Genomic DNA, 27,391 nt, shown 5'->3' with positions numbered 1-27,391 from the left:
TCATTCGGCAACTTTAGTTCTTTTTCCTTGTCTGGCTGTTTCTGCGAAAAGGTCACGGACAGCTTTCCGCGCACAAGACTTTCTTTTTGCTGGCAGCTGCTCACTTTCAAAATCTTCTATGGCTTTGCCAACAACACCTGAAATAAAAAGCATATGCCCATTAAAACCTCTGAAGAAACACAGCAAAGACAACAATGCAGACAAATGCTATCACTGCATTTTTTGAACTGCCTTTTAATATAAAGGGTGTCCTAGCTAACTTTAGCCAAGGGTTAAAAATAGAAGATTTGATGTAGTCCAGGAAAACGAGTCGCAGAGATGCCATTCACTTTGCATATCACGGGCAATTTGTTTATTTTGCAAGTAACTAAATGTAAATTAGTAACTATTGCATATAGACAACAAATGTGATTTGCAATGATGACGAGTGCCTTCTGAAACCCCCATTTCATTTATTTTCAATAAAGAAAGCCGCATGTGTATTTTTTTTTCCAAGCTCTAAAGAAAGCCCATAAAATACCAAAAATATCACGCGACTAGTGCATTCGCGCCACGACTGTGCTGCTTTCAACCAGGGTGCATTGAACAATATCAGCTGTGGCTCCATGGTCCCACTGCAGCGGCAGGCCAATGTCTGCGATGGTTTCTTTGTCCACTTCAGGCAGTTGGCACATGTGACAGTGCAAATCGCAGTTATCTCACACCACGCTCACTGCAACCATTGCAACATATCAACCAACAGCTGGAACTGGGCTGTCATCACGACCGCAACTAATTTCGTTTGCTCAAGCCACGATTGAGAGAAGCACAATCACTGCGCGCGAATGTGTCACATATTTTGTGTATTTATTGGGTTTTCTATAGCTTGAAAAATAGATACACGCTAGTCTTTATCGGAAATAAATTAAATGAGGGTTTGACAAGGTGCTCTTCAACCTAGCAAATCATATTTATTGTCTGAAAACAATTTAGTTAGTAAATCAAAAAAATTAATTAACAATTAGTTGATCGCAATCAAAAAATAGCCTGTGGTGCACCAGATGGCTGGAAGCTGTATACTAGTGGTTTTTCTGGCCTACCTCTAGTGTCCTACATTTTAACTTTTGGTTAGCGGAACACCCTGTACAGTTGCCAACAATTTTTCTGACTCCAACAATTTGGACTTGTGTGATATTCCGGATTTCATTCAGGTAGTCACACACCCCATAGGAGTGTATACATTTTCATGACCGATATTTCGGACCCTATGTCTAAATGATAGATTTTTCGGACCAAATTTGGTGCCATGGCGCCAAATTTGATGCCAAACAATCTTCACAGTATTGCTGTGATTGTTTTTTGGCCGAATGCCTTTTTTTTTCGGAATGATACCAGTGGACATCGTTGTCGCAAACAGCTCGGTTTTCTGCGGCCGTAAAAGCTTAGGTGCAGAGAGTCATTTCGGACGAACTGGCTTGGCTCTGTGTGCATACTAGTTGGCATCAGAGACAGTAACAGTAAGGGAATCCTCAGCCTTGTCATCGCGGTAGCCTAGAACGTGCAGTCAGACGGAAAAATGGAGCGTGAGCACCATCCACCGCGGCGCGCTGTTACTCCGCCACCCGGCATGGGAAAAAGAGAGGGGGGGGGGGGGGGAAGTCGGGCAGCATATTTTGTAGGCTTTCATTCCGCTTCTTTTTTTTTTGTTCTTCTGAGTTCTACCTCACAATCTTTGCAACCGTCGTTATACATGAAAACGGAATCTGAATGCTATCGCGATTATTGCTTTGCACGGCGCATGCATGGACATGATGAAAGTGGCATGGACATGGCAAAAGCATGACTGGCCAAGATATTGTTATGTGGTGTACCATACTGGCATTCAGCAAGTGAAGAACGAAGTGTCTGGGTGTGTGGACGAAGACGACGCTGAGTGTTGAGTTGAGCGGTTAAACGGTGCCCATCGATTCCAGAGTGGTGTTGACCACCGGTGCACGATTTCCACTCGTAACAATCTTCTAACTGGAGGGCTACAGTGGTGACAGCTTAGCACGACCAGCTTCTGCAGGGTACCACTGCACATGCAGTGACCACTTTGGGCGAGTTAGATGCTTCCCGGTGGCGCGCACACCTACAGTGTTGGGACTAGTTAGCGTGCCCGCACTAGCTGGACCCACCATATCAGATTGCGCTATCGCGTGCACATGAGTGGCGCGCAGAAGCTGATCATAGTAACGAATTGTGCTATGCCATAACTCGATCCCATTATTGACTTATAAACGAAATATATAGGGAGCGGCAAAGTTCGTGATTTTTGTAAAGCTGATTTTTCGCCAAAAAGATTTTTTTTTTAACATTTCCCTGGTCCCGCAGAGTCTGAAAAAATGGTTGGCGACTGTATAATGCTGAACTTGGTCTCCCCATCTTAAGTTCAAGAACAAGTCAAAACTTTTTTTTTCACATCAACTATAAACAAAGCAGCAATACTACTTGCCCATCAAGACTTCTACTTTCTCAGGCGTTGCCTGAAGCTTTGCACCATTGTCAGGCATACGGCGGCAGGGCTGCCCAGTGAGGCATCTCTCTTTCATTTCTTTAACCGTCCACAAATAGCGCGCCATTTCACGGGCCACTTTCACCTCATTTTTTGTTTTCATTATGAATGCAAACTTTTTTTCTGGGATCTTAAATCCATTTCCAAGATCCACCTGGAAGTGAAATGCAGAACAGAAAAGGTAAGTTGCTGGTATCCAAGAGCCACGTAAATCTGATAAATTCAAGTTACAATATCACACGTACAAAAGGTTAGACTAGTTTCAAGCTGCAGTCTTTTGAGCTATGATACTTGCTTTGCATGCTGTTTGGTTTATGATGTTGACATCCCAAAAGCTCACGCTATAAGGGATGTCACACTGGAAGGTTTCGGGTAAATTCGAGCAAGAGGTTCATATACGTGGACAAATATTTCAGTGTACAACTGCCAAATAGGTCCACTCCATCGAAACGTGGCCAGGCTCCAACCAGAGTACCAGAATCTCAGCAGCAGCACAGCAGTCAAGCACCACCACCAAAATGGGGCCTTGCATGACATGATTTTGTACTAAACAGGGTAGCAAAGAGCACCCAGTCAATGATGCTGAGACGCTTTATTTCTATATTTTAGCACACTATTGCGACATTTCTTAGAACGTAGCTCACACACCCGTTCAAAGCTTGAGCTATGCCACCAGCAGTGCAGTGTAACCAAGCAAAAGAGAGTCACTAGCCAAAGAACTTATCAGCAGCATGCGAACGTTTGCACGACACATTGTCCGCGTTGGTCACGCCCTTACCAGTACCGCCTGCCAAGCAGAGCAATGCAACTAATGGTGATACATCTGTTGCTTCTGCTAAACGAGCTGCCCAAGCAGAAGCTCACTGGCACTGATGTTAGAATCCAGATGTGTGCGCCGCCAAAGCAGCAGCTAGCTAAATGCTGCTGCTGAGAGAACATTGCCGTTCATTTCACTGAAGCACAAGCTAGTCCCCGCCTGCAAGAGAACCATCAAGGAGAGTAGCCAGGCCAGTTCGTGCATGATCACAAAAAAAGAGCGCACTTTCGACAGGACACAGGGAGTAAGACAGTGCACTGCGCTTCACTAACAACTGAAGAAAATTTATTGCATGCTTGCAATAAATAGGAAAAAACGAAGCCATGGAACTGTCCTCTTGTCACCCCTTACCGTTATTGGTGGTCCAGATAGCTGATTTCCTTTTTTATTAGCATCAATGATGGGGAGCATATTATGGGGGTGATTATTATAATCACCCCCATATATAAACACCCCATCAATGACGCTAATAAAAAAGGAAATCAGCTATCTGGACCAGCAACGACGGTAAGGAGTGACAAGAGGATGGTTTCATGGCTTCGGTTTCGGGGCCTTTTTCCTATTTATTGCAAGCATGCAATAAATTTTCTTCAGTTGTTAGTGAAGCGCTGTGTGTTTCTTACTCCCTGTGTCTTGTCGAAAGTGCGCTCTTCTTTAGTGGGTGTAGTAACCATGCTTGCGCCGCCGAGACAGCCTTCTGTTTTTATTTCTTTATTTACTTTTAGCCAAACCCCGTTAACTTACACTTGATTAATTTGAAATCCCAGGTACTATGAAGAACTTGTAGTCCCATAATTTGTAATTAGATTTGACCGATAATTCAATGCGGCGGCCTGCATTGACCCGGCTAATTCAAAGATGAAAATTTTGCTGCAAAGCAATGCGAATTGTGACCACAAATAAATATACCCATCTTGACATGTAGCACCTCAACCCCAGAATTCTCAGCATAGGAAAAAAAACTATGGTATGGCTTGTGGACTGCTGAAGTGCGTGCCTGCAGAGATGTCCTTCACTACAATACAGCCATGCATACCAGTTTCTAATGTGCTCTCAGTGCTTCGTCAAAACTCGGCTGAACAAGAGGAAGGGTACATGCATTCATTGCTCCTCTGGGCACGGGTTAGGCAGTAACACCAAATCTCCTCCCACCTACAGCAGTGGCACTGTTTCACAAACCAATCGTTCTTGCTCTACACTCTCAGTAGGCCGGCAGCCACATCAACCTGTGCTCTTTCTTTTAAAGGCATGCCATGCATAGAGAGCAAGATTACTGGCATCTTGATTATTTCGGCACTGCAGTGAAGTCAACCTTCATTCAAATAAGCTACCATCCGAAATCTGGCAAACTTGTTTGCGAGGTGTAAACTAGGTTTGGACAAGTGACAAGTAGTAGGTGCCATGCGGTGATGTTCATTTTCCCACTGGACAAAAGCGTGAAAAAGTTCATTTGTATGCAAATTGGCTAGGCTATAAGAGATTTGACTTGCACGTGCTGCTTGCTCATTTCATTCCCGCTAGCAGTTGCTCCTTCAGACAAATGACACATAGCGTGAAGGCAACTTGCAATAATCTGGATAGCATGCATATGTGACCGAATCCAAAACCACCTGCCCATGCTAACTTGCCGGCAGGCTAAGAATTGCTGGCATCTTGACGTGCTTGTTACTTTACTACTTTAAAGGTGCACACTCACTGCAATGCAACCGCATGGGAAAAAACACCAAGTACAGCAGCAGACTGAAGGGGGGTACACAGAGTTTCGCAATGAAATTGTATGCCTGAGCTCATTTTTTGCTGTGTTCAGTTAATTTGAAAATCCAATTACTTTCAGCGTTTTCATGGTTTCAATAATATCAAATTATTGAGGTTTTACTGTACTTCTGCTTACCACATTATACATATTTTACTGGTCAAGCCTCCAGAGTTGCCTAGAAAGGTTATGGCCAGGCACTGATTGGCCAACAGGTAATATAATGTCCTAAAACAAAACCATAGCACGGGTGTTTGGCAAGGACAGCCTATTGAGCAGCTCATTTGAGATGGGAGGGTCAAGGGAATTGACCCCACTGGGACCCTTGGTTCTCAAGTCAGGCATACTAACCCTATGCCACGCAGACATGTTCGTACACTTTAATTCAGCAGTGCTTTTATCCATGTCATTAGTTTGTTTATAGCATTTAAGGTCCCAAAGAAACTCGGACTATGGATCAACACAATATGGAGGGCTCCAGAAGTTTTCACCACTAAGGATTCTTTAACGTGCACTGACATCACTCAGTACATTGGCGCCTTGCTTTTTAAACACAAACACTGCCGCCACAGCTGAGATTTCACCACATGTCCTTGGGTTCAGTGATAGGCACCCTAACCATACAACTACTGTGGCGGCTACCATGTCGTGCGGTCCTTCACATAATGCTGTAATATACAAGTGTATGCTAAAAAGTATGTGAAGTAAAACCAGAAATTCAGGAGTTAGTAATTAAGCAATTTGCAAAATGCATGTATGTGGACGAACATTAGCAATTAAAGCTGCAGACAGACACCACTGAGACGGTCACATCACACTGTTAAAAGTGGAGTTTAAGTGTCCCTTGAGTACTCGAGTATTTCGCTTTTTCAGCTATACTTTGAGTAACAACTTCCGTGATAAGCTGGTGACTGAAGCCACAAAATGATTTTTATAAAGGCATGAAATTATCCTGAAAAGTTTCGAGCTGCACTTACATTTCAGTACAAGCCCAGTTTCAAAATTAACTTACGAGGCAGCATACGTGCCTTTTAGCAGTAAAAGGCCTATTGGTAAGCAATGCAGACTGCAAGAAAGTGACTATATTCAAAAATTTGTGCACATTCTGAATTCACATATATCATAAGGCAAGCCCGCAATGCCATATTGAAACTTACATTTCCATCCGACAGCTGAAATAGCTGCGGCGCAGGCTGCTCTTGATTCACACCTGAAGGCAGAGTGGCATTGTCTAAAGCAGCAGAAACAACTTATATTAGTAAAGCCATCAACAGCAGTAATTCAGCAAATGTAATGATTTGTTTTCTGACGTGACACTAGCTGCCACTCCTGATGAAGCAGACAGGACAGTTTATACTGTATTCTGGAACTTTGTTTCGTAACAAGACAAACATACCTCATATGTGTTGATAAGTAGGAGCTAGACGCTCAGAAAATGCAAATTACAGTGCAGTCCACTTATAACCATATTGGAAAAAAAATAAAGTCCAATCGTTTTAACCAATTAGTTATATCTGAACCGGTGAAAAAAAAAAGAAAAAAAAAGCACACGCCCACGTATTTTTCCACACATGTAATCTTGCCTACTTACCAGCTGGGTTTAATGACGCTAATCATTATAAACAGCACTAGACACTATTATAGGAATAGCCATAAAATAACATGGGCATACTTAAAAACGTTGGAATTCACGTTCACTTGAGCCGCAGCTGAAGCTTGACAATCACTATAAGCATCACTTTCAGTAGCGCACACGCTGGTGGCAGTACTTTTTGCGTGCGCAAAACATTGGCGATTTGGTGAACTGCAGGACATCCCCAGCCTTGACGATCATTAAAATCGTAGATTGCAAATGCCTGAAATTTTTTCACGAGGCTTTAAACCTTGAAAGCCTGCCATCTTCCACGGAGGCACAATCGGCGATGGCGATACGACCGCACCCTCTGCGCAGCAACAGGCAGCGACTGCGATGATAATAGGGCTCATTGTTCTCGTGCGATTTCTCCCCAACAGTTCCAATTTCGCCCCATATGTTGAGTTTTCGAGCCATTTTCTTCTTAGTAGTTTATTCTTTAGTAAACAATCAGAAAATTTTCGTGGTAAACATTTAGTGGGCGGCGATGAAGCTATCGTATCCGATGTACCACCAGTAATCTATCGTTATACAGTCGAACCCGGATATATTGAACTCAGATATTTCGAATTTTGGTTATATCGAACTGACGGAATATCCCCTTGAAAATCCCAAGTAAAAGAATAGGAAAGCCGAGTCATATACAGTTGAACTCAGATATATCGAACTCGAAGGGGATCGCGAAATAGTTTGATATATCGATAATTCGATATACAGAAATCTGCTTGAGACGCCACTTGCGATCGTGAAAAATACTGTATTTGCCACTGTAAACAACGAACTTGCATAATAAACCCACTCCTCACTTTTGCCTCCGAGAATTTGAAAAAGAAAAAAAGCGTTCTGTGGCGTGTCCCTCCGTTTCGACCGTTGCATTCACAGTTCATTTATTGGCAGCACGCCAAGATGCTACGCAGCAGTAACATCTCAGCGTGTTTATTTTTTTACTATATAGATTGTGCGGTGGCAGAGTGCCTGTAATGGCTTGACTGCACAAGCCTGGTTCGATTTATCACGCCGCGCTTGGGGCGGGCGGAGTCCACTGCCACAAAATTATTGAAAAGCGCGACAGCTGCAAATGCCGTTTGAAACGATCAATGCCAAAAGCCAAAAGACTGTGTAATAATTCCAGCCAACCGCGTGCTTCCGTTGATATATAGAAGAATGGACAACTCTCGCAAACCTGGGTCCCTGGTGCGACGGGTCGTTGGCTGCGCGAGCTACAAAAGATTTACAGTCGAACCCGGATATATCGAACTCGAAGGGGATCGCGAAATAGTTCGATATATCGGTAATTCAATATACAGAAATCGCCTTGTGACGGCACTTACGATGCGAAAAAAGGATACCATAGTTGTCGCATAATCGACCCACTCGCATAATGAACCCACCCTCCACTTTTGCAACAGACAGTTGGAAAAAAAAAGAAAAATGCGTTAAGGCCAGCTCGCTCACATGCAAGCGACTGAATCTCAGCGACGAGCGGCAGCGACAGAGCGAAAATTTTCAAACTTGTTGGAACTGCGTCCCTCTTGCCGCTCGAGCCACCGCGGCAGCTCAAAACAAGGTTTCTGTGTCGCCGCGGCGGCAAAAATCGCGAGTATGTCGATGGCGCGCGTCAGTCCGTTTCGGTCGTCTCATCCACAGCTCATAAGCAGCGTGCCAAGATGCTGCCCAGCGATAACGTCAGGACGCGTTTATCTCTTGATAGCTCCAGCGGTGGCGGGGAGCGAACTTGGCAGAGTGCCCGTGATGGCTTGATTGCACAAGCCTGGTGCGATTTATCACGCCGCGCTTGGGGCGGGCGTCATGGTCACAGCAGCTGACCGCGTGCTTTCGTTGATTGATACATGCAAGGATAAACGATAAAAAAAAGACTCCCGCAAAAAAAAAAAAAAAAAAAAAAAAAAAAAAAAAAAACCTGCCGCTTTTTAACGTCCGCAGCCGCCATATCTTACGCTACGCCACGCGTACAGCACAACAATAAGAATGACTCTCGCAAAAAAAAAAAAAAAAAAAAAAAAAAAAACAGAGAGAGCTGCCGCTTCTTAACATCCGCAGGCACCATAGCCACGTCAGCCGCGAGGCGCGCAGAGGGTTCCCAACACACATTGGAGAAAGCTTCCGTCTGTCCGAAAACGGGCTGAACTGGCTTGGCGCATACGTAGCGCGTGCTGAAGGAGAGAGATAGCTAGGCAAAAGAATGGGCACACCCACGCACATGGCTTGCAAACGTCATGTGTTGGCGCGGGGGAAACTATAACTGCAGATGCGCACGCCTTTGGGGAATGGGCGCGGCGCTGCCCAGACCAGCCGTCGCCAAAATGTCCTCTTTCATTCCTTCTGCGCGTGGCTTGAAAACGTCACGCAGCAAACGGCCAAGGGTGATGCAATCGTCTTCGGGGAAGGCACACCATCCAGTGCGTGGTGCGGAGTTCGATATATCGAACGACCGGTGAAATTGCGTGCAATATACGACGCAGCTTTCCTTTACTTTTAAATGGGATTTTCAAAAAGATATTCTGTCAGTTCGATATAACCAAAATTCGAATTATCCCGGTTCGACTTTAACAAACTCAAATTTCACCGGTCGTTCGACATATCAAAATCTGCACCACGTACTGGAAGGTGCGCCTTCCCCAAAGACAATCACATCACCTTCGGCCGCTTGCTGCGTGATGTTTTCAAGCCATGTGCAGAAGGAATGAGAGAGAACAGTGTGGCGACTGTTGGTCTAGAGCAGTGCCGCGCCCTTTCCCCAGAGGCGCACGCATCTGAGGTGATCGTTTGCCGTGCGCCAGCACATGACGTTTGCAAGCCATGTGCGTGAAGGAACCAGAGGGAACAGATTTCGCAATTGCTGGTATGTAACAGACGCAGCCAATGCAGTTGTGATGTTTGGGAGATGGGAAACAACGCGACAGAGCAAAGTGCAAGGGTGCGCCCATTCAACTGCCGAGCTTTCTCTCCCCCTCTTCTCTCTTTCCCGATCTTCGTCCACAGTAGCACACACTATGCATGCGTCGACAAGCCGGCTCAGCACGTGGCAGACAGAACGTCGGATACTTTCTCCAGTGGTGTGTGTAGTGAATCCTTTGTGCATGGTGGGTGACATGTGACGCATGTCTTGTGTCATGCTAAATGTGCGACATATTGTAAGCAATGGCGGCTGCGAACATTAAGAAGTGGCAGATTCTTTTTTTTTTTTGCAAGTGTTATTCTTGTCGTCATTGGCGGCTGTGAACGTTGAGAAGCGGTAATGTTTTTTTTTTAGAGAGAGAGTTGGTCCATCCTTGGCGTCGTCCTGAACATGCGGCGTAGCGTAAGCTATGGTGGCTGTGAACATAAGCGGCAGATTTCTTTCTTTCTTCTTTTGCGACAGTCGCCCATCCTTGACAATGTGCTGAACGTGAGGCGTAGCATAAGCTATGGCGGCTGCAAACTTGAGAAGAGGCACATAAGGTTTTTTTTTTTCATTTTTTTTTGAGAGTCTTCTATGCTTGCCATCATGCCGAACATGTGGCGTAGCGCTGCGAGCGTTAAGAAGTGGCAGATTTTTTTTTTTTTTTGCGAGAGTTGTTCATCCTTGCATCTATGAATCCACGAAAGCACATGGTCAGCTGCGATCATGATACCAGCTTCAAACGGCAGATTTCTGTATATCGAATTATCGCCACATCGAACTAGCATTTCGCGATCCCCTCCGAGTTTGATATGTCTGGGTTCGACTGTATCTGGTTTATTTTTACATTGGGCCAATTGAAAAAATGATAGATCCCAAGAATTTGTTTGTTATAAGTGATATGTCGTTATATCCGTTATCGTTATGTGGACTGCACTATGCATTACCCTGCCGGTGTGCCACGCCATGTACCGATGCCCCTCGTTGACAGCGGTGGCCGCGCTCACGTTCCAGCCTTGGAACGCCTTCCCTGGGAGCAGGAACAACATCTCTCGGACGAGTGCCGTTGCCGCGTAGCCAACGCATCTGACCATCGCGCATCCCAACTTGCGCATGTGCGTCTTCCTGCCCTGGATCAATCACATCAGCTCCAACCACATTATCGGGGAACCTGCCTCGTGATTCAGTTATCACCACTTCGGCATGTCTACATAAACCCTTTCCACAGCAAAGCGACCTTCAGTGGGCTTGGCGGCACGGAAATGATGGGCCACACTTACCTTCGGAATTTTCCCCTCTTGCTTGTACAGGTGAGAAATTGCCATTCCTTGTATGCAAAACGCTCAAGTAACCGCCTTTTATTCGTGCTGCCAAGCCCACACTGTGCATGTAGTATTTTCTATGAATGTTCTTGTGTAATTTTTGACTTACTTCTAATGGCTGGTGATGTCGAATCCAATCCTGGACCTACTGAACCAACCTTATCCGACCTGCTTAAAGCCATCCAGGACGTCCAGAACGGGCAGTTAACAATGCTTACTGAAATAAAATCAATCCAAACATCTTTATCCGACCACGAAAAAGCTTTCACTGAAGTGAATAACCGCCTTTCTAAAATTGAAGCAGACTGCGCTTCTTTCTCCTCAATAAAACCTGAAGTCGAAAATATAAAATCTACGACAGCTAAATGCATGGCTGAAATGGAAGCACTGACTGCCCGACTGGACGATATGGAAAATCGAGCACGAAGAAACAATCTAGTATTTTATGGTATAAAAGATTCCGACAATGAATTGTGGCAAGATTCAGAAAAAATAATCACTGAACACTGCAGCCAGTACCTAAACGTATCCCTCGAACCTCGCAGCATTGAACGTGCCCACCGACTAGGCACATATTCACCAAATAAAAACCGGCCGATTATCGTCAAATTAGCTCATTTTAAAGACAAGCAGCATGTACTATCGGTGAATAGCAAATTCAAAGGTACTGGCTTCAGTGTCTCCGAGGATTATTCTCCAAACACCCGTCTCGCGCGGAAAAGCCTCTATGACTATGGTAAACGCGAAGGGCTAAAATTTAAATTACGCCATGACAAGTTGATATCCGGAAGTAAGACATATATTTGATCGCACCACTAATCATGTAGTTGAACATGAGCAACCCTAGCAACCTCTTCAACAGAATCACACTGCGAAGCAGACTTACCGTTCCTCATTATCATTCTTATTTACTAACATCCGTAGTGTGATCCCAAAACGCGATGCTTTATGTAACCTCGTTGAATCATGTTCTGCTAACGTAATTCTGTTAACCGAAACTTGGCTTACCTCTACTGTTTGCGACACTGAGATTTTACCCTCCCTTCCGAATTTTGATATATTTCGAGCAGATCGTAGCGAAATGAGGGGTGGGGGGGTTCTCATTGCCACTGATCGCTCATTACGTTGCTCACGTGTGACAATTTCAAGCAAATTGGAAATGGTTTGGCTCTGCTGTAATGCATGTTATCCACGTGTTCTCATTGGTATATGCTATCGCCCCCCAAACAATGATCCTTTATTTAATTCCTTGTTGCATGATGCCCTAAACACGCTAACGACCCTTTATACCAATACTCCAATTTTATTGTTTGGCGACTTCAACTTTCCATCTATCGTCTGGTCGGATCTTGCTTCCACGCTTTCAAAATCTAACCCTGAGTGTGAATTTGTTCACACCTGCCTCACGTTTGGATTAGATCAAATAATCGACCGTCCAACTCGTTTAACAGATCATTCTGCTAATATTCTGGACCTTGTGCTGACATCACAACCTAATAGCTTCTCACCCATCACTTACATTAAAGGGCTCAGCGACCACATGGCCATTCATGCTACATTTTCTTGTGATTTACGAAACGCGAAAAAGATCAAGAAAACGCTTACCCTCTATAATAAAGGTAACTACGTTGGCTTTAACCGCGATCTTGCTGCTTTCCTTGATAACTTTTCGTCTGGTTTTTCACTACGCTCTCTTGAATCTAACTGGTTACTCTTTAAGTCCGAAATGCAACGCCTAATAAATTTACATATCCCGACCATAACCGTAACAGAACGTCCTGGATCCCCATGGTATAACAAAACACTTAAAAGATTAAATAACAAAAAGAAGCGATTATTTCGTGCAGCTAAAACTACAGGCACGGCTACCGCCTGGGAGAAATATTACACTGCCGCGGCTAATTACGATACCGAGGTCATCAAAACTAAGAATAACTTCTACTCATCCACCTTGCCTAACATGCTGCATGAAAACCCGAAGCGTTTCTGGAAAACTATTTGCCCCTCCACCTCTAGCATAATTTCTCTGACTGATAATTCTGGTGTTTCCTCTTCTGAATCAGAGGTTCCTAATATTCTAAATGATGCATTTTGTTCTATACTCACAAACGAACCTCTTAATAACCTCCCTGATGCACCCAGTTTTCTTCACACACCTATGGATAACATTGCATTTGAACCGCGCGGCATCGCCATGGTCATCGATAAACTAAAAAATTCTTCATCCGCTGGTATTGACGGCATCAATGCCAAAATCCTCAAAAACACCAAAGACCTCTGCAGTATCATATTGTCTCTGATTTTTCAGCAGTCATATTCTTCGTGCTCATTACCACGGGACTGGCGCATTGGGAAGGTCATTCCAGTCCACAAGAAAGGTAACAGATCTTCACCACTTAACTATAGGCCAATCTCATTAACCTGTGTTTGTTGTAAAATTATGGAACATATCATATATTCTCATACTGCCAAGTTTTTATCATCTCGTAATTTTTTTCATTCTAACCAACACGGCTTCCGTAAAGACCATTCCTGTGACACGCAACTTGTTCTTTTTCTTCATGATATACACGCATGCCTAGATCGTAACATTCCCACGGATTCAATATTTCTGGATTTCGAAAAAGCATTTGATAAAGTCCCGCACGCGCGCCTAATTCTTAAACTGTCACGCCTAAACCTTCATCCCCTAGTTCTGGATTGGATTCGAGCCTTCCTTACTTATCGTTATCAATTCGTTCATGCTAACTCACACTCGTCATCCCTCTCCCCTGTCTTGTCTGGCGTCCCTCAGGGGACTGTTTTAGGCCCTCTTCTGTTCCTTATCTACATAAATGATTTACCCTCTAACATCAGATCTAATGTCCGACTCTTTGCGGATGATTGCGTCATCTACCGCCCAATACATAATTCCTCCGACGCCACCATTCTTCAAGAAGATCGCGCACGCGTCGAAGAATGGTGTAGTACTTGGCTCATGTCCCTAAATAGCAGTAAAACGTCACTTATTTCTTTCCATCGCCGGCGCAACCACCGTGAAAATACTTATACAATTATGAACAATCCTATTTCATCCGTTGACTCATACAAGTATCTTGGTATCCATTTAAGTAAAGATTTAACCTGGTCGCATCATATTCACCACATCACCAATTAAGCCAATCAAGTTCTAGGGTATTTGCGCCGTAACCTATCACTAGCTCCCCCTCCCATTAAGCTTCTTGCTTATATAACTTTCATACGTCCTAAACTTGATTACGCATGTGCTGCATATGATCCCCACTATACTAACCTAATCACCACGCTCGAAGCAGTCCAAAACCGCGCCGCCAGATTCATTTGCTCAGACTACTCTCGCTATACTAGCGTTACAGCACTAAAATCTCAGCTTAATCTCCCAACACTGGCCTGTCGGCGTAAAATCGCCCGTCTTTCGCTGTATCATAAATTTTATCACACTTCCGATCATGAAACTGCCCCGATAACACGCGCTCATCGCTTTTCTCATCATAGTCACCCTAACGCCGTCTACCCTGAACGGGCCCGCACCGAAACATATAAAATGTCATTTTTTCTTCGAACAGCCAATGACTGGAATGACCTTCCATCCGAAGTGGCGGCCATCATCAATCGTGTTCTATTCAAAACCGCCATTGAAGACCATCTGTGTTCGTATTAACTTTTTGTTTGCCCACCCCTCATGTAATGTCCCCTGTGGACCCTTGAGGAAACAATAAATAAATAAATAAATAAATGTTCTTGTAAAAATTCATTACTTTCAACTAATAACAAATGAAAGTAGCGTTGACATGCAAATTTTAGCGACCTGGGCATTCTAAACTACAACTATTAAAAAAAACGAAATAGCAACTGCTTCTTTTCAAAACAGCCAGTGCAACAGGTAAACAGCTGCACTTCCACCTTAATCACTGCTGAGTCACATCGAGTGTAGCGTCGCAAACACACTGCAGTGGTAGCATCATGAAACCGGCCAGTGCGGGTTTTCTATTGCAGAATCTATAGAAAAATCAGTTTATCGTAATAGTAACACAAGTAGTCTTTTTTTTCATGGCCATTACATAATTCCAAATTCAGATGATTCAAACTTCCTTTCCGGTTTCATAAAGTTCAAATTATTAAGCTTACTCCATTTGTGCAGATGCTGGACATAACTCTTTATAAATTGTGTCCTGCATGCTTGTGTGCTATAAGGCATTCCATTAAGCTCCTAAATTTTAGCCAACATGAGGCACAAGAGGATAAAAAGGCTATTTTAAGGGATTAATATTTATCTACACACTGTTGCAAAAATAAAAGCCCGTAAAAACAGCCATATACAGACAGATGCAGTCCCAACCACAAAATTTTAGACAGTAGTTTGATGTATTTACCAGCCTCTGATGTTCTGCCCATGCATAATGGCTCTATACCAACATAGAGGTCCTGGATAGAGATGCCTTCACCTGAAAAATTCATACCACTTATAGCTTTCTTTGCAGAAAAACACCAAGTTAGCAAAGCCCGTGCAAGGTACATGCATGATAGTGTTTCCAGCTGCAGAAAAATTACAAAAAGAAATTAGGCTGCTCACAGGGCATGACTGCTTCTTGGAACACTCAATCCTACAGGCAAAATTCTTTTATCTCCGCAAGTGCAAGCCTGAAATCGAAAGTGGTCAGCAAAACAAAACGATGAGATCAATGTCTCCGCCTTCTCTCTTGATGTAGTACATTTGCCAGTGGCATAACTATGTCCTCTCCAGTACTTTCTTCTTGCAGTGGCAACTTTCAATGTTGGCATCTGTAGTCAGTGCCAGCAGTGCACGATAACTTGCTTGCCTTCCATGGCCACGGCAAAGTGCCATGTCGGGCCGATCATAAACCCTGCCTTCTCGGAGAGTTTCTAAAAATGTGCTAGCCGATACATTTATTCAAAGGTTATGGCTGAAGGCTCACAATTATGCAGAAGTGGCAGTCTGCTTGGCTGCCAAAGGAGCCTGTCTAATAGCACTGTGAGGTAAAGGAAAGATGGTCAGTTCTAGAAAAAAAGCCGATATGGTGATACAGAAAAATGCTTTTCTAGCTCTGCAACTCTATGCTTCTTGGCACCCCCATTGCTCCACTTCTGCCTACACTTAATTTAAGAATGTGTTTGACAAGTTCATATAAAGTGGCAAGGCAGTCAGCTAGTGAAGAGTCCTGCATTCTGATCTTGGCCCTCCTTGAAACAGCCGCAGCATGGTTCCCACTGCAGCATTGTCTGCTTTTGCATCTGTGCTTTGTCCCATCACATGTGATCAACACTCTGCCAAGAAGTGCTGCCACTGAAAGCAGAGTTTGTGAACGTAGCCTCCACGCTGTGTTCATGATGTGTGCCAACATACAAGGTGGTGTCACTAGATGGAAGTGTGGGAGAGTGCATGAGAATATTAACACTGCTTCCAGCAGGTTATTTTCCTGACAAATTCAATATTCAAATATTTTATATTTTTTTAATTTTGCTATCCGAAGCCCGAATTGAATACCACTCTATTCAGTTCAACATTGAAAATATTCAATGATCCCCAAAACCGTCCTCCAGAGGGATTATAAGCCTACTGAATCAAGGGTGTCAAAAACTGACCAATGCAATCAAGGAAAGATCCGTATTGGTAATCTTACCCTCTTGATAGGCAGCAGCTACAACATCATACAGCTCCTGGTCCGCAAATGGAAGTGGGTCCTGTTCACTAGCCAGTGGGTCCTGTTCACTAGCCACTGCAAGGGGGGCCTGCTAGCTCGCTGTTGCAAGAGGGGCATGCCTGCTCTCCGTTGCAAGAGGGGTGTGCCCGCTAGCTGTTGCAAGAGGGGTGTGCCTGCTCTCCGTTGCAAGAGGGGCGTGCCCGCTAGCTGTTGCAAGAGGGGTGTGCCCACTCCCCGTTGCAAGAGTGGCCTGCCCACTCTGTCCAAGGGAGGACTGCAGACTTGTAACTGGAACTGAGCGACAGAAAGGTGATACAAATATATTCAAACATCTCTTGCCAAACAAAAAATTTGCCACCTGTGGTGATTCCATGCATGATCATAGCATAAAATAAGTAACAACAACGCTGAACTTGAGTAGTTGTCCCCCTAACTTGATATTTTAAATTAAATTTAGACTAGCAGCAGACTGATAACTGCACAATTCCTTCGACTGAACGCTTTGGTTTTCACACTCTGAATGACTAAAACTAGCACATGTCAACATATAATTTGGCTTGTGGGGTTTAACATCCCGAAGCGACTTGAGCTATGACAGACGCACATCAACGTATGTATTAAAAATTCCTGATCACACAAAAAGTCGTTACTAAACTAACACTTCAGCCTAGAACGGTTTAGCACCAAAGTCACAATGTGAGCTTTGCAATGTCAAGAATACACTGACATCAAATTAGAGCTACCAATATATTAAGTATTCCAACAGTAGCTTTCACTGTTTCATGCCAAATAAATTTGCCACAATAAGAAAGGTTGCCAGTTATTTTGAGGTCAATCGCATAATTCTTTTTCTTGGCCCAATGCAGCTAAAATTAACGAGCCTTGACATGAACAAATGGCCACAACCAGCAGCAGTCTAATGTATATAACACATTCACCCTGCTCAATATGAGGGCCCCTATTTCGATTTAGAAAACTAAGAGCACAGAGGATCAAGGCCGGCCTCCTTCCACTGACCAAAATGGTATAGTAAGCATAAGGTATGTTTGTTCAATCATTACTTCAAAGAAGGTGAGCTGCTGACAGTGCCTCTATATATAGTCATTTACAAATTCAACATAACTATCAAGTAGTATCAATCTGATAAACAATAAAGTGTAAGAACAAACCTCTGGGTACTTCTGAAAATGTGTTCTTTTCAGCAACATGGGTGCTACGAGCTATTTCTGCATAAAAAGCACATAAAAATTAGAAGGTTGTTAGCAAATAAATTATGGCTTTCACTATGGATCCCATATAACTCAAATGAACTTCAAGATATAACAAGCAAGCAAATGTCCCTAAAATTAACAATACGAGGAAATACACATATAAGCTTACCAAAAAAAGGAATATGTGGAAGCGTTAGTTGTAAAATAGGTAGGCATTACTTGGTTGAATATAATGATTCAGCTATCTCAAAACAGTACCACAGATGAGAGTAAAACTCAGCCTAAAATTTTTCTGCGGTAGGTTTGGCACATAAACGACAATCAACCTCGGTTGCAATTTCAATACTTGCCATAAGACAGAACTTTAGTCCTTTGCATACTGAGCCAAAAGCTCGAAGCCCCTTTGCAGCAACAAAGCTGAAAACGTGTCTGCATGCATTTCTTTCTAGCCAGTTAAACTTGTCTGCAACTTCTTTATTTTCCACCATACAGTACACACATTACCTGATGTGACCAAGCACATACCCAGAAGACCGAAATACAAGAGGGCAGTGTCTTTGTGAGCACAATATTTCAATGACTGAAAGGTGCAAATAGCATGCGTATGAATTTTCTCGCATATAACCTGCACCTAAAGCTGAAAAAAAAGGAAGTGTTTAAAAACTAGGCATGTGAGTTATCTACGAATTCTTCATTGGGGGAGGGGGTCCCTCTTGGAGCCAGCTCAGCTACATGGCAATGTGCGGCCTCCTGTGTAGTTCACTGTCCACATCGTCATTGATGCGTGCAACAAAGAGCATAGGTAAATCTATGTCCATGCTCTGTTTATTCTACTATGCTATACTCAGCATGCTTAGTTAGAGCACTGTTGAAGAATTGGGAGCCCATGAGCATTGATTTTATGCAGTTCTGTGAAGTGCTTTCGTTGGCGAACTTTGTCACGAATGCCAGAAACAGAACTACTCAACAATGGCAAAGGTCTCTGTGGAGCCTTCAAGTGAACAGTGCAGTAGAGCTGGAGCTTCTTCGCATGTGGTGTCACACATGATAGCATTTCACAGCACAAGCAGCTAGCAGCATGTGATATGCATGGGAAATTTCAACATGCGTTGCAGACAAGCAACGGAAGCACGCATTACTGCCACTGTGGCATAATGCCTTCAAAAAATGATAAAATGAACAGACCATAGATTAGGCAATTATCGTTTTTAACGGCATGCAGCTACGAGCTCGGTGGCAGGCTGACCAGCATGGCCAATGGCCACTGTGGTGTGGGCTGGCTGGAAAGTCCTGCACCCACCCTCCCAAATCTATGCTGTGGGAGACTCAGTCAGCCTGTCTATTGTCAACATGCCTATGTTGCATGCCTACAGTTGCATGCATAGCAGTGAAGGCACAAGGAACACCAATATGTGTACAAGCCCAAGGACATATACCAAAAAATTGTTTTCCAGCGTGTTCTACGCCGACACAGTGCCAATCGAAAGCCTGGCCAAATTAACCAATTCCAGCACGAAGCATGCAGATAAACGCAATTCCAACTTAAATGGGTGTCTGATGGCTCCTGAGGAAGTCGGAATTATCGAATTAGTGGGGTACGAAGTGACGAGGTTTTACTGTACACCTTTAAGTGCGGCTGGGAAACCTCGGGTGACAGCAGTGGGATCATTGCAATGTATCTTTAAAGCAACCTGATAATTCTGCGCAGTTGTAACTTCCTAGTTGTATTTCTTTCAGGTAAGTGTGCGAGCTATATGAGAGAATCTTCTGCTAAAGCAGGCGTGAACTATTCGCCCTAGGTGGCCAGCCTCCTCAGTCTAGGAAGCTGTGGACCCGAGCCACATCCTTAGTCTAGTCCGAGACTATACACATCATCATCATCATCATCAGCCCGATTATACCCACTGCAGGGCGAAGGCCTCTCCCATATTTCTCCACTTAACCCGGTTCTGTGCTAGCTGCATCCACTTGACCCCTGCGAACTTCTTAATCTCATCCGCCCACCTAACTTTCTGCCGCCCCCTGCTACGCTTTCCTTCCCTTGGAATCCAGTTTGTTACCCTCAGCGACCATCGGTTATCCTCTCTTCGCACTACATGTCCTGCCCATGTCCATTTCTTCTTCTTAATTTCTACTAGAATATCGGTAACTTGAGTTATTTCTCTGACCCACTCTGCACGCTTTCCGAGACTATACAGAGTTTTTTAATTTTCAAAGGCTTTATCTATGAAGTGTGGGTTATATGCAGGGGCTGGTTATACACAAGATATTGTAGAACACAACTAAAAGATTAGGATATAAAAAAAAATAATAAACGTAACATAACATGCTCACTCACCAATTTTGTCGAGCAATGCATTAGTAAGCCTTTTGTTCTGTGCTCTCTCTTCAATTAACTGCATCTCCAAATTTTCTATTTTTGCCAGAAGCTCTTTTTTTTCTTCTTCAAACACTACTTTTTCAGTTTCCAAAGTTTGGCAACACCAGTTATGTTCACCTTGTGAACTTTTCTCAACCTCCTCAGCTGCTGGCACCTCTGTGGCAGGGCTTTCCATAGCAGAAAGTCTTGCAGGGCGATTTTTTCCGTCCTCGTGCTGAAAGATCATCACAAAGCAAAGTAAATAATTGTGTATGAATATAAAGTCACAGAAAAGAATGCTTCAATTAGATTGCATTAGAATGCATGTTGTACTGTGCTGGGTTTAGGGCTATCATGAATCAAACGTAAGGTTAAGGAAATGAAATGCAGGCTGTATACTGGAATATTGGTACTAAAGCAGTCCAAAGGTGCAGTAGTGAAAGCTAATCACGGAGTTTGCTCAATATATTCATGTTTCAAATTTTGCTTCGCAGTCTACCTATATATATATATATATATATATATATATATATATATATATATATATATATATATATATATATATATATATATATATATATATATATATATATATATACACACACCGGGTGTCCCAGATAACTTGAACCAAGGGTTAAAAAATAAAATATGAGAGGTAGGCCAGGGAAACCGTTTGCATGCAACTGCCAGCCGCTTTGCGCATCACAGGCATTTTTTTGTTTTGCAATTACTTAATTAACTAATTATGTTAATTTTTCCAATTTACTAAATAATGACTTTAGACATAAATGTGAATTGCAAAGTCTGAGAGCACCTTCAGAAACCCCAATTCCATTAACTGCAATAAAAAAAGCGTCACGTGTATTTTTCCTTCCAAGCTCAAAAGAAAGCCCGCGAAATACAAATAAAATCATGTGACTAGCGCATTCGCACGCAGAGATTGTGGTGCTCTCAGTCGTGGTTTGAGTGAACGAAATCACCTGCGGCCATGCTTCATTGGCCACGTTGCAGTTGCAGGCCGATATGCTTGCGATGGTTTCTTCCCCTGCGTCAGCCAGCCGGCGCACGTGGCGGTGCAAGTAGCAACGAGTGCGGTGAGATTCTAACAAGGCCTTTGCATCACCTTCTCTCCCATCAGTGAACGTCAAGACAAGCGGATGAGCTATGCATAAATTCAATCGAGCGTCTACTTCAGCAGCAGTAAGAGTAGTCACGTGATCCCACTTTCTCCCCTAGGTCAACGCTAGCACCGTTCGCTCCAGTGGTGGCGCTCGTGCCCAATACCAAAAGAACCACTTGTTTACAGGCTCTTTAATGGGCCATTACAATTAGATAACAGACACTACTCACCATTTCAGTGCTCCCACAATTTTCAAAGGTATTAATTATATTGGTGAGCTCATTTCTTGCAGCCTGGCGCATCAGTTTTCTTTTTTCTCTCTCAGACAGTCCTGCAGGTGGCTTAATAAAATAAAAACCTCCATGAGTTACAAGAAAGAACAAAATTTACAAAATAAACATTCCATAATTGTCCTTTGACTTCATGAAACAGCTGGTCTTGCCCTGGTGCTTGAAAAGTTTTTAGCCAAAACACAAACATAAATATTGCTTGCTTGGATGCACATTCAAGAATTTATAAATGTCTTGATATTAAACTTATCACAGCCGATGCTCTTGAGCTTCAAAGGGCCTTAAGTTAACCTGCATCATTAGAGACCTTATTCTAAAACAAAGGAGCTAATCATCCTGCAAATGGAGACTTCATTATCCAGAAGAGGCCAGAAATTGAACTTTCAGCAACACAATCACAGGCCAGTTTTGCAACCTTGCACCAGCGTTATTAGTGGTTTAGCATACTGGAGACATACAAGAGTTCTATGTATGCCAATTGTAAACATGCAATGGTCCAACCTAGCTGCTCACTTGTCGCTGTGCATGTGCAGCTTCTGTACATCACCTCGGTACATGTCTCCACCAATACTTCTCCAGTATGCTAAATCTCTCTACTCAGACAGCATTAGCTATAATAGCATACACTTTCATGGAGTCTTTTTCCAATTCACATCACAACTGAATCAATTGACAGGAATATTTTAAGCGCAGTTAATGCAAAAAGAGAAGTGTTTCAGGGTAGGGCAAACATCAATAAGGGCGAAACGAGCAAAAACAAATTTTCATCAAGGATAAAACTGGATGAAGTTGTCCTCAGTGTCCGTTATAGGTGGTTTTGTTTGGTACTATACTAATAATGCAAATATCCAGCCAAGGAGTTGCAGTGCAAAAATAACTTGAATAGCTGTAAGGAGGTTCTTCAAAGACAAAGTACAATCATGAGCAAAGGTAGAGAGACAACAGCTTCGATGGCAGGAGCGGCTGCGGGGCTGCATTGAGTCGCTGTTATCTTGCGCCGAGCACTCATGCCGAGAGTGCCGCATGAGACAAAACTTCATCCACACTCTCGTGCGGGTACTTATGCCTGACAAATTTCTAGTGCCACATTCCACTGCTCTGCTGATGACAGCTGCGATGAAAGAAAACTTTCACTGCACAGTGCTCCAGAAATAGCATCGTTGCGCATTGGCAAACCAATCCGACAGTAGCATAACGTCAAGCCACATGTGCTCCTGAGTGGTAAGTTATACTTTAGTTGCACTAATTTTTGGCTTTTCTTCACACTGAAGACTTCTCCTGCATGATATTTTAACTTCCCACTCAATACTGCAGTTTATTCCAGTTGGCGATTCAGAACAAGCTTTCTTGTTCCATGATTCCACATCATCCATATATGAAGTGCATATCAAAGTGTGATCTAGACTCAGATGGTAGATGCATTCAAGCTTGTTTGATTGCTAACTTAACTTGTTGCTTCACACCAAAGGTTAAGGAAAATTAGATTGCAGAACAATGACAGAAGTGGTTCTCAGGGCCATACGACCACAAGCCAGCATGCGCTCTTCCTAACACTGCTTGCCTGTTCACCCATGCATTTCTAGAAGACATAGATTTTGTTAAACAAAAACCACAAGCAGCTGCTCTTTTGCTCTGTATGCTTTCCCTGCTGCCTTGGAACACTATGCCTGCTGTTTATACTTTATTTTCCGCTCCTGTCAGAGCCTGAGAAAGGCTCACAGTATTGTAAAATAAATAAATAAATATAAATAAATAAATTATGACTAGATTGTGAGCCGCTGTCGAGCCGAATGCATTGAACGCATGAACAAGAGTAGTGCACAAATTTCTTTACCTGCTATGGAGTGCATGCTTGAGCAATGGGCTTGACATTTGTCACAAATGAAGTGCTGCTTGTACTTGAACTCTTTTGTTGAGATTATGTGTGCAGGCAGAACATGCACAGCAATTCCCTGCTTCAAACACCCCATAGAATAAGTGCTAAGTGTCGGGCGCAAACAGGCTCTTTATTCTGTATGAAATAATGATTGTAATATTTTGCGATATTTCCACAACGAAGTAGACTAGGGCACGGCTTTTCCACCTATACAGGCCAGCTCTGCATCTCGCGGCGTGGAAGAAGGCCGTCATGTGACACGTTATGCAGGCAGAATGGTCAGTCATGCGATTCAACCTAAAGCAGACACATTACGCCGGCCCACATTCACAAAATAGGGCCCCAGCCACAACTGCTGATTTCATCCCAGAAATTTACAGCGTGCTGGTCACTTGACAGGGTCCTTGTCCTACACAGCGCCATTGCAGTGCACACTCCCATTAGGTGAACCAGTCTGCAGCAGAGGAGTTGAATGCTGCACTAGAAATTTGAAAACATTGATAACCTCTCTTTCTAGGGGCACACTCACACCTAGCATGGCACAAGATAACAGCGACACGGTGTGACCTGCAGCTGCTCCTTCCGCCGAAGCCGTAGTATCTCCATTTTTGTTCATGATAGTAACAAAGGCACCATCACATGTATGGCACCAGATGACTACCACAGTCCTATAAGAATCTATTACAACTCTGCAGTTGTGTAAACTGAACGCATTTTGGCAATGGTGAAGGAACGCCGACCAAATAAAAATGAACAAAAACAAGGCGTTTCAACTCCCGTAGATATGGCGTGCTCAGCGATAGCATTTGAATACTCTTTAGTTTTTTTACGTCATAATTATGTTCTTTTAGGCACCTAACGAAGTTTACAGTTTTGCCAATGTATACGTGGTCACAGTCGGAACAAAGAACTTTTTACGCTAAGCCAGGGTGTTTTTTTCTTGGGAAGAGGGTCTTTCACGTTTACCAATGCATGTCACAGTTTTCTTGTCAGAACGTGGGTGACATGGGCTTTAAAGATGTGCATAATGCGCAACAAGGCTTCATTTATTCCGGAGATATAAGGCACGGCAGCACGTTTCGAGGGCAACAAGGAAGTTTCCCGTGCTGGGCGAGATAACTGTCCTTCGACAGATTGCACAAATTAGGTCGAGGAAGTTGTTGCTTGAAAGTTCTTGTCCTATATTGCAAGTCAATTGCCTGGCCTTCGCGGGAGCTACAGATGCGTTCTGATCGTTCAAACATAGACATAGCAACTGATTTCTTTCGTATGGCCAGGTGAACTGAATTAAATTTGAGGTACCTTCCAACGGTTAGATGGCATCCTCGAGGCGCTGCAGATGAAGTTATGTGATGTTAGGAAAATAGTGAGAGACCGGAAAGCGTGGCGTGATATGGTCCATAGGGTCACGAAGAGTCGGACACGACTGAATGACTGTACTGAACTGAATCTTCCAATGTGGCAGTAAAGTTTGCTTTGCTGCTCTTAAAGCTGACAAAGCTCTACCTAAACGAACCCCCATTGATGTCTTCGACCTCCGTAGGCTCCTACAGTTCTGCCTGGATAACACTTATTTCGTCTGCCAAGGACACTTTTACCATAAACTTCAGGGCACACCAATGGGTGCCTCTATATCTGTGACTGTTGCTAATCTTAGTATGGAATCTGTCGAATTCCAAGCCCTTGAGACATTCGCATCACCGCCAAGAATTTTCCTAACATATGTAGACGACTGCTTTTACATAAAGTGGACTTAATAGCCTTCTATCAAAATGTCCCTTCCTGGACTTTTTGATCAAACGGGACAGCAAGAAGCTCAGATTCAGCGTTTACAGAAAACAGACCCACACCGGAAGGTACCCCAACTTTAATTCAATTCACCCAGCTACAAAAAAAAAAAAATCAGTCACTATGTCCTTGTTCAAACGATCGGAACGCATCTGCCGCTCCCATGATGATCAGCGTGCTGCTGTACCCTATGCCCCTGGAATAAGCAAAGCTTGGCATGCATTATGCGCACCTTCAATGCCCATGCCGCCCACGTTCTGACAAGAAAAACTGCGACATGCGTTGGTAAACCTCAAAGACCCCGTTCATAAAAGAAAAAAAAAAGAGGAAGCCTGGCATATTGTACAAGGTTCCTTGTTCTGACTGACTTAAGTATACATTGGCGAAACTGGTAACTTCGAAGCACCTAAAAAAACATTAACGACGTAAAAAAAAACAAAAACAAAAAGTGGATTCAAATGCTATCGTCGAGCACGCCGTATATACGGGAGCCAGGATACCTCGTGTTTGTTATTTGGTCGGCGGTCCTTTTTCATCATCAAAATGTTTGTCCCCGACCAGACGAGCTTTCGTCCAACTCTCGACTTCATAAATTGAATGCAGCACGTTTTTCTTTTTTTAGAAGAAACGTTCAGCACCACTCAAAAATGTGTCATAAAATTAACAGATAAACACTTACCATAGTGCTTTTCTGTATTTTTCCCAAAATGACGCGTGGTACTGAGGCCCTCGAAGTCCGGAACTGGCCTAACAGGCCTTCAAGTGATCCTAATAAGAAACGTCACAAAGACAAAAGAGAAAGTGCAGTGGTACAGAATAGAAAATATAAATGACAAATGTAAATACAGTAATTCGTGAGATACTACTTCTACCTTCTGTTCAAGGATCTATTCTAAAGGTTATATATTTATCCCTGTATCCGCTATTTCACGAGCATTCAAGTATGCAGATTCGGGATGCGCACCCGTTGTCGATAACACATCTTGAAATTAGCACTTCATCCGTTACGTGAACGCTAAGTACGTGAAACATCGCAAGCAGAAAAACAATGCAGATATAATGAAATGACGCTTACCTGCCAACAAAGTGACTGTTGCAGGGTAAAAGTTTTCACTGCTGCCATCATCATCTACCCAATAAGCAGAAACAGTTTGGTCCTTCCTAAAGTCTTCCGCACTAGACGGACGGAACTGTTTGATTAGTTCAACCGGTAAGACTGCTCGTTCGCCGTCTTCGATATACTGCACGCATGCAAACATGCTGACTTTTCTTCGGAGCCTGCACACAACTCAGCATAACAAGCTTCCAGCCGGTGCTGTGCAAAACAGTGCGCTAAGCCTGCATGGGGGCATGCATGGCCTTCACCTAGTGTGTGTTCTTTTTTTTTTCTTTTTTTTTGTCCATAGGCCTGTAGTTGCGTCAATATATGTGTACGTATTTTAAAACGCTAGAATCCTGTTTTTATTTGTGCATAACAGTTTTTTTTTCTTCGAAACGTACTGTGCACGATAAGTGCTAAGATATGGAGGCCATCTGCGGCCACTATTAAGTTATTTCGGTTTCGGAAACGAATATTGTGTTTTTTTAGCTAAATTAGTACATGCACCAATGCACGTTTTATTTTTTATTTTTTTGCGATGCTTATTGCCTCGGGGCATAAGAGGAATGCTGTAAAGATGAAGGATATGGTTAAATGAGAACAGAACATCTTTATTTTGTTCAGTCAGAAGGCGGGGACCCTCAGTCCAGGGTCCCGTTGGCCGATGATGCAGTACAAATAAATAAAAAAAAAGGTTGACTTATGTAATGAAGCCTAAAAGAGAACAATGGAGCGGTCACTTTTTTTTCTCTACGCTAGTGCGATAGCTACGATGGGGTTAGCTGCAGTTGAAAATTTTCAGCTGTCAAGGACCAGCAGTGTCAATTAAATCAGCTGCAGAACGTGTTTTGGGAGTGTAATTATGGTGTTTCCATTTTAATATGTGGCTATCATATAATAGACACGCATTCACGCATGTTTAATTTGTTTTCATCTTGTTTTGCACCTGTAACCATATGCCGCATGTAAAAAAAAATAGTTTGGCGTTCACTTTCTCGCGCTCATTA

The 27,391-nt window shown here is 43.3% G+C and overlaps 1 protein-coding gene across 1 annotated transcript; it reads right to left on the bottom strand.

Moving 5' to 3' along the window:
- LOC146187106 (uncharacterized) lies at positions 1 to 26,583 on the bottom strand. Its single transcript, XM_084608180.1, has 7 exons — positions 26,361 to 26,583; positions 25,965 to 26,053; positions 21,532 to 21,672; positions 20,350 to 20,446; positions 6,261 to 6,334; positions 2,474 to 2,687; positions 1 to 137 (listed from the first exon to the last, which is right to left on the bottom strand). The coding sequence occupies exons 1-7, from the start codon at positions 26,542 to 26,544 to the stop codon at positions 1 to 3; spliced, it is 936 nt and encodes a 311-aa protein (XP_084464306.1). The 5' UTR covers positions 26,545 to 26,583.
- Positions 26,584 to 27,391: the final 808 nt, after the last annotated feature.

This window comes from Amblyomma maculatum, chromosome 6 (genome assembly GCF_055883805.1).
Source record: "Amblyomma maculatum isolate TAMU_Amacu chromosome 6, ASM5588380v1, whole genome shotgun sequence".
In the NCBI taxonomy this organism is placed as follows: Eukaryota; Metazoa; Arthropoda; class Arachnida; order Ixodida; family Ixodidae; genus Amblyomma; species Amblyomma maculatum.
This window is presented reverse-complemented; position numbering and strand designations above follow the sequence as displayed.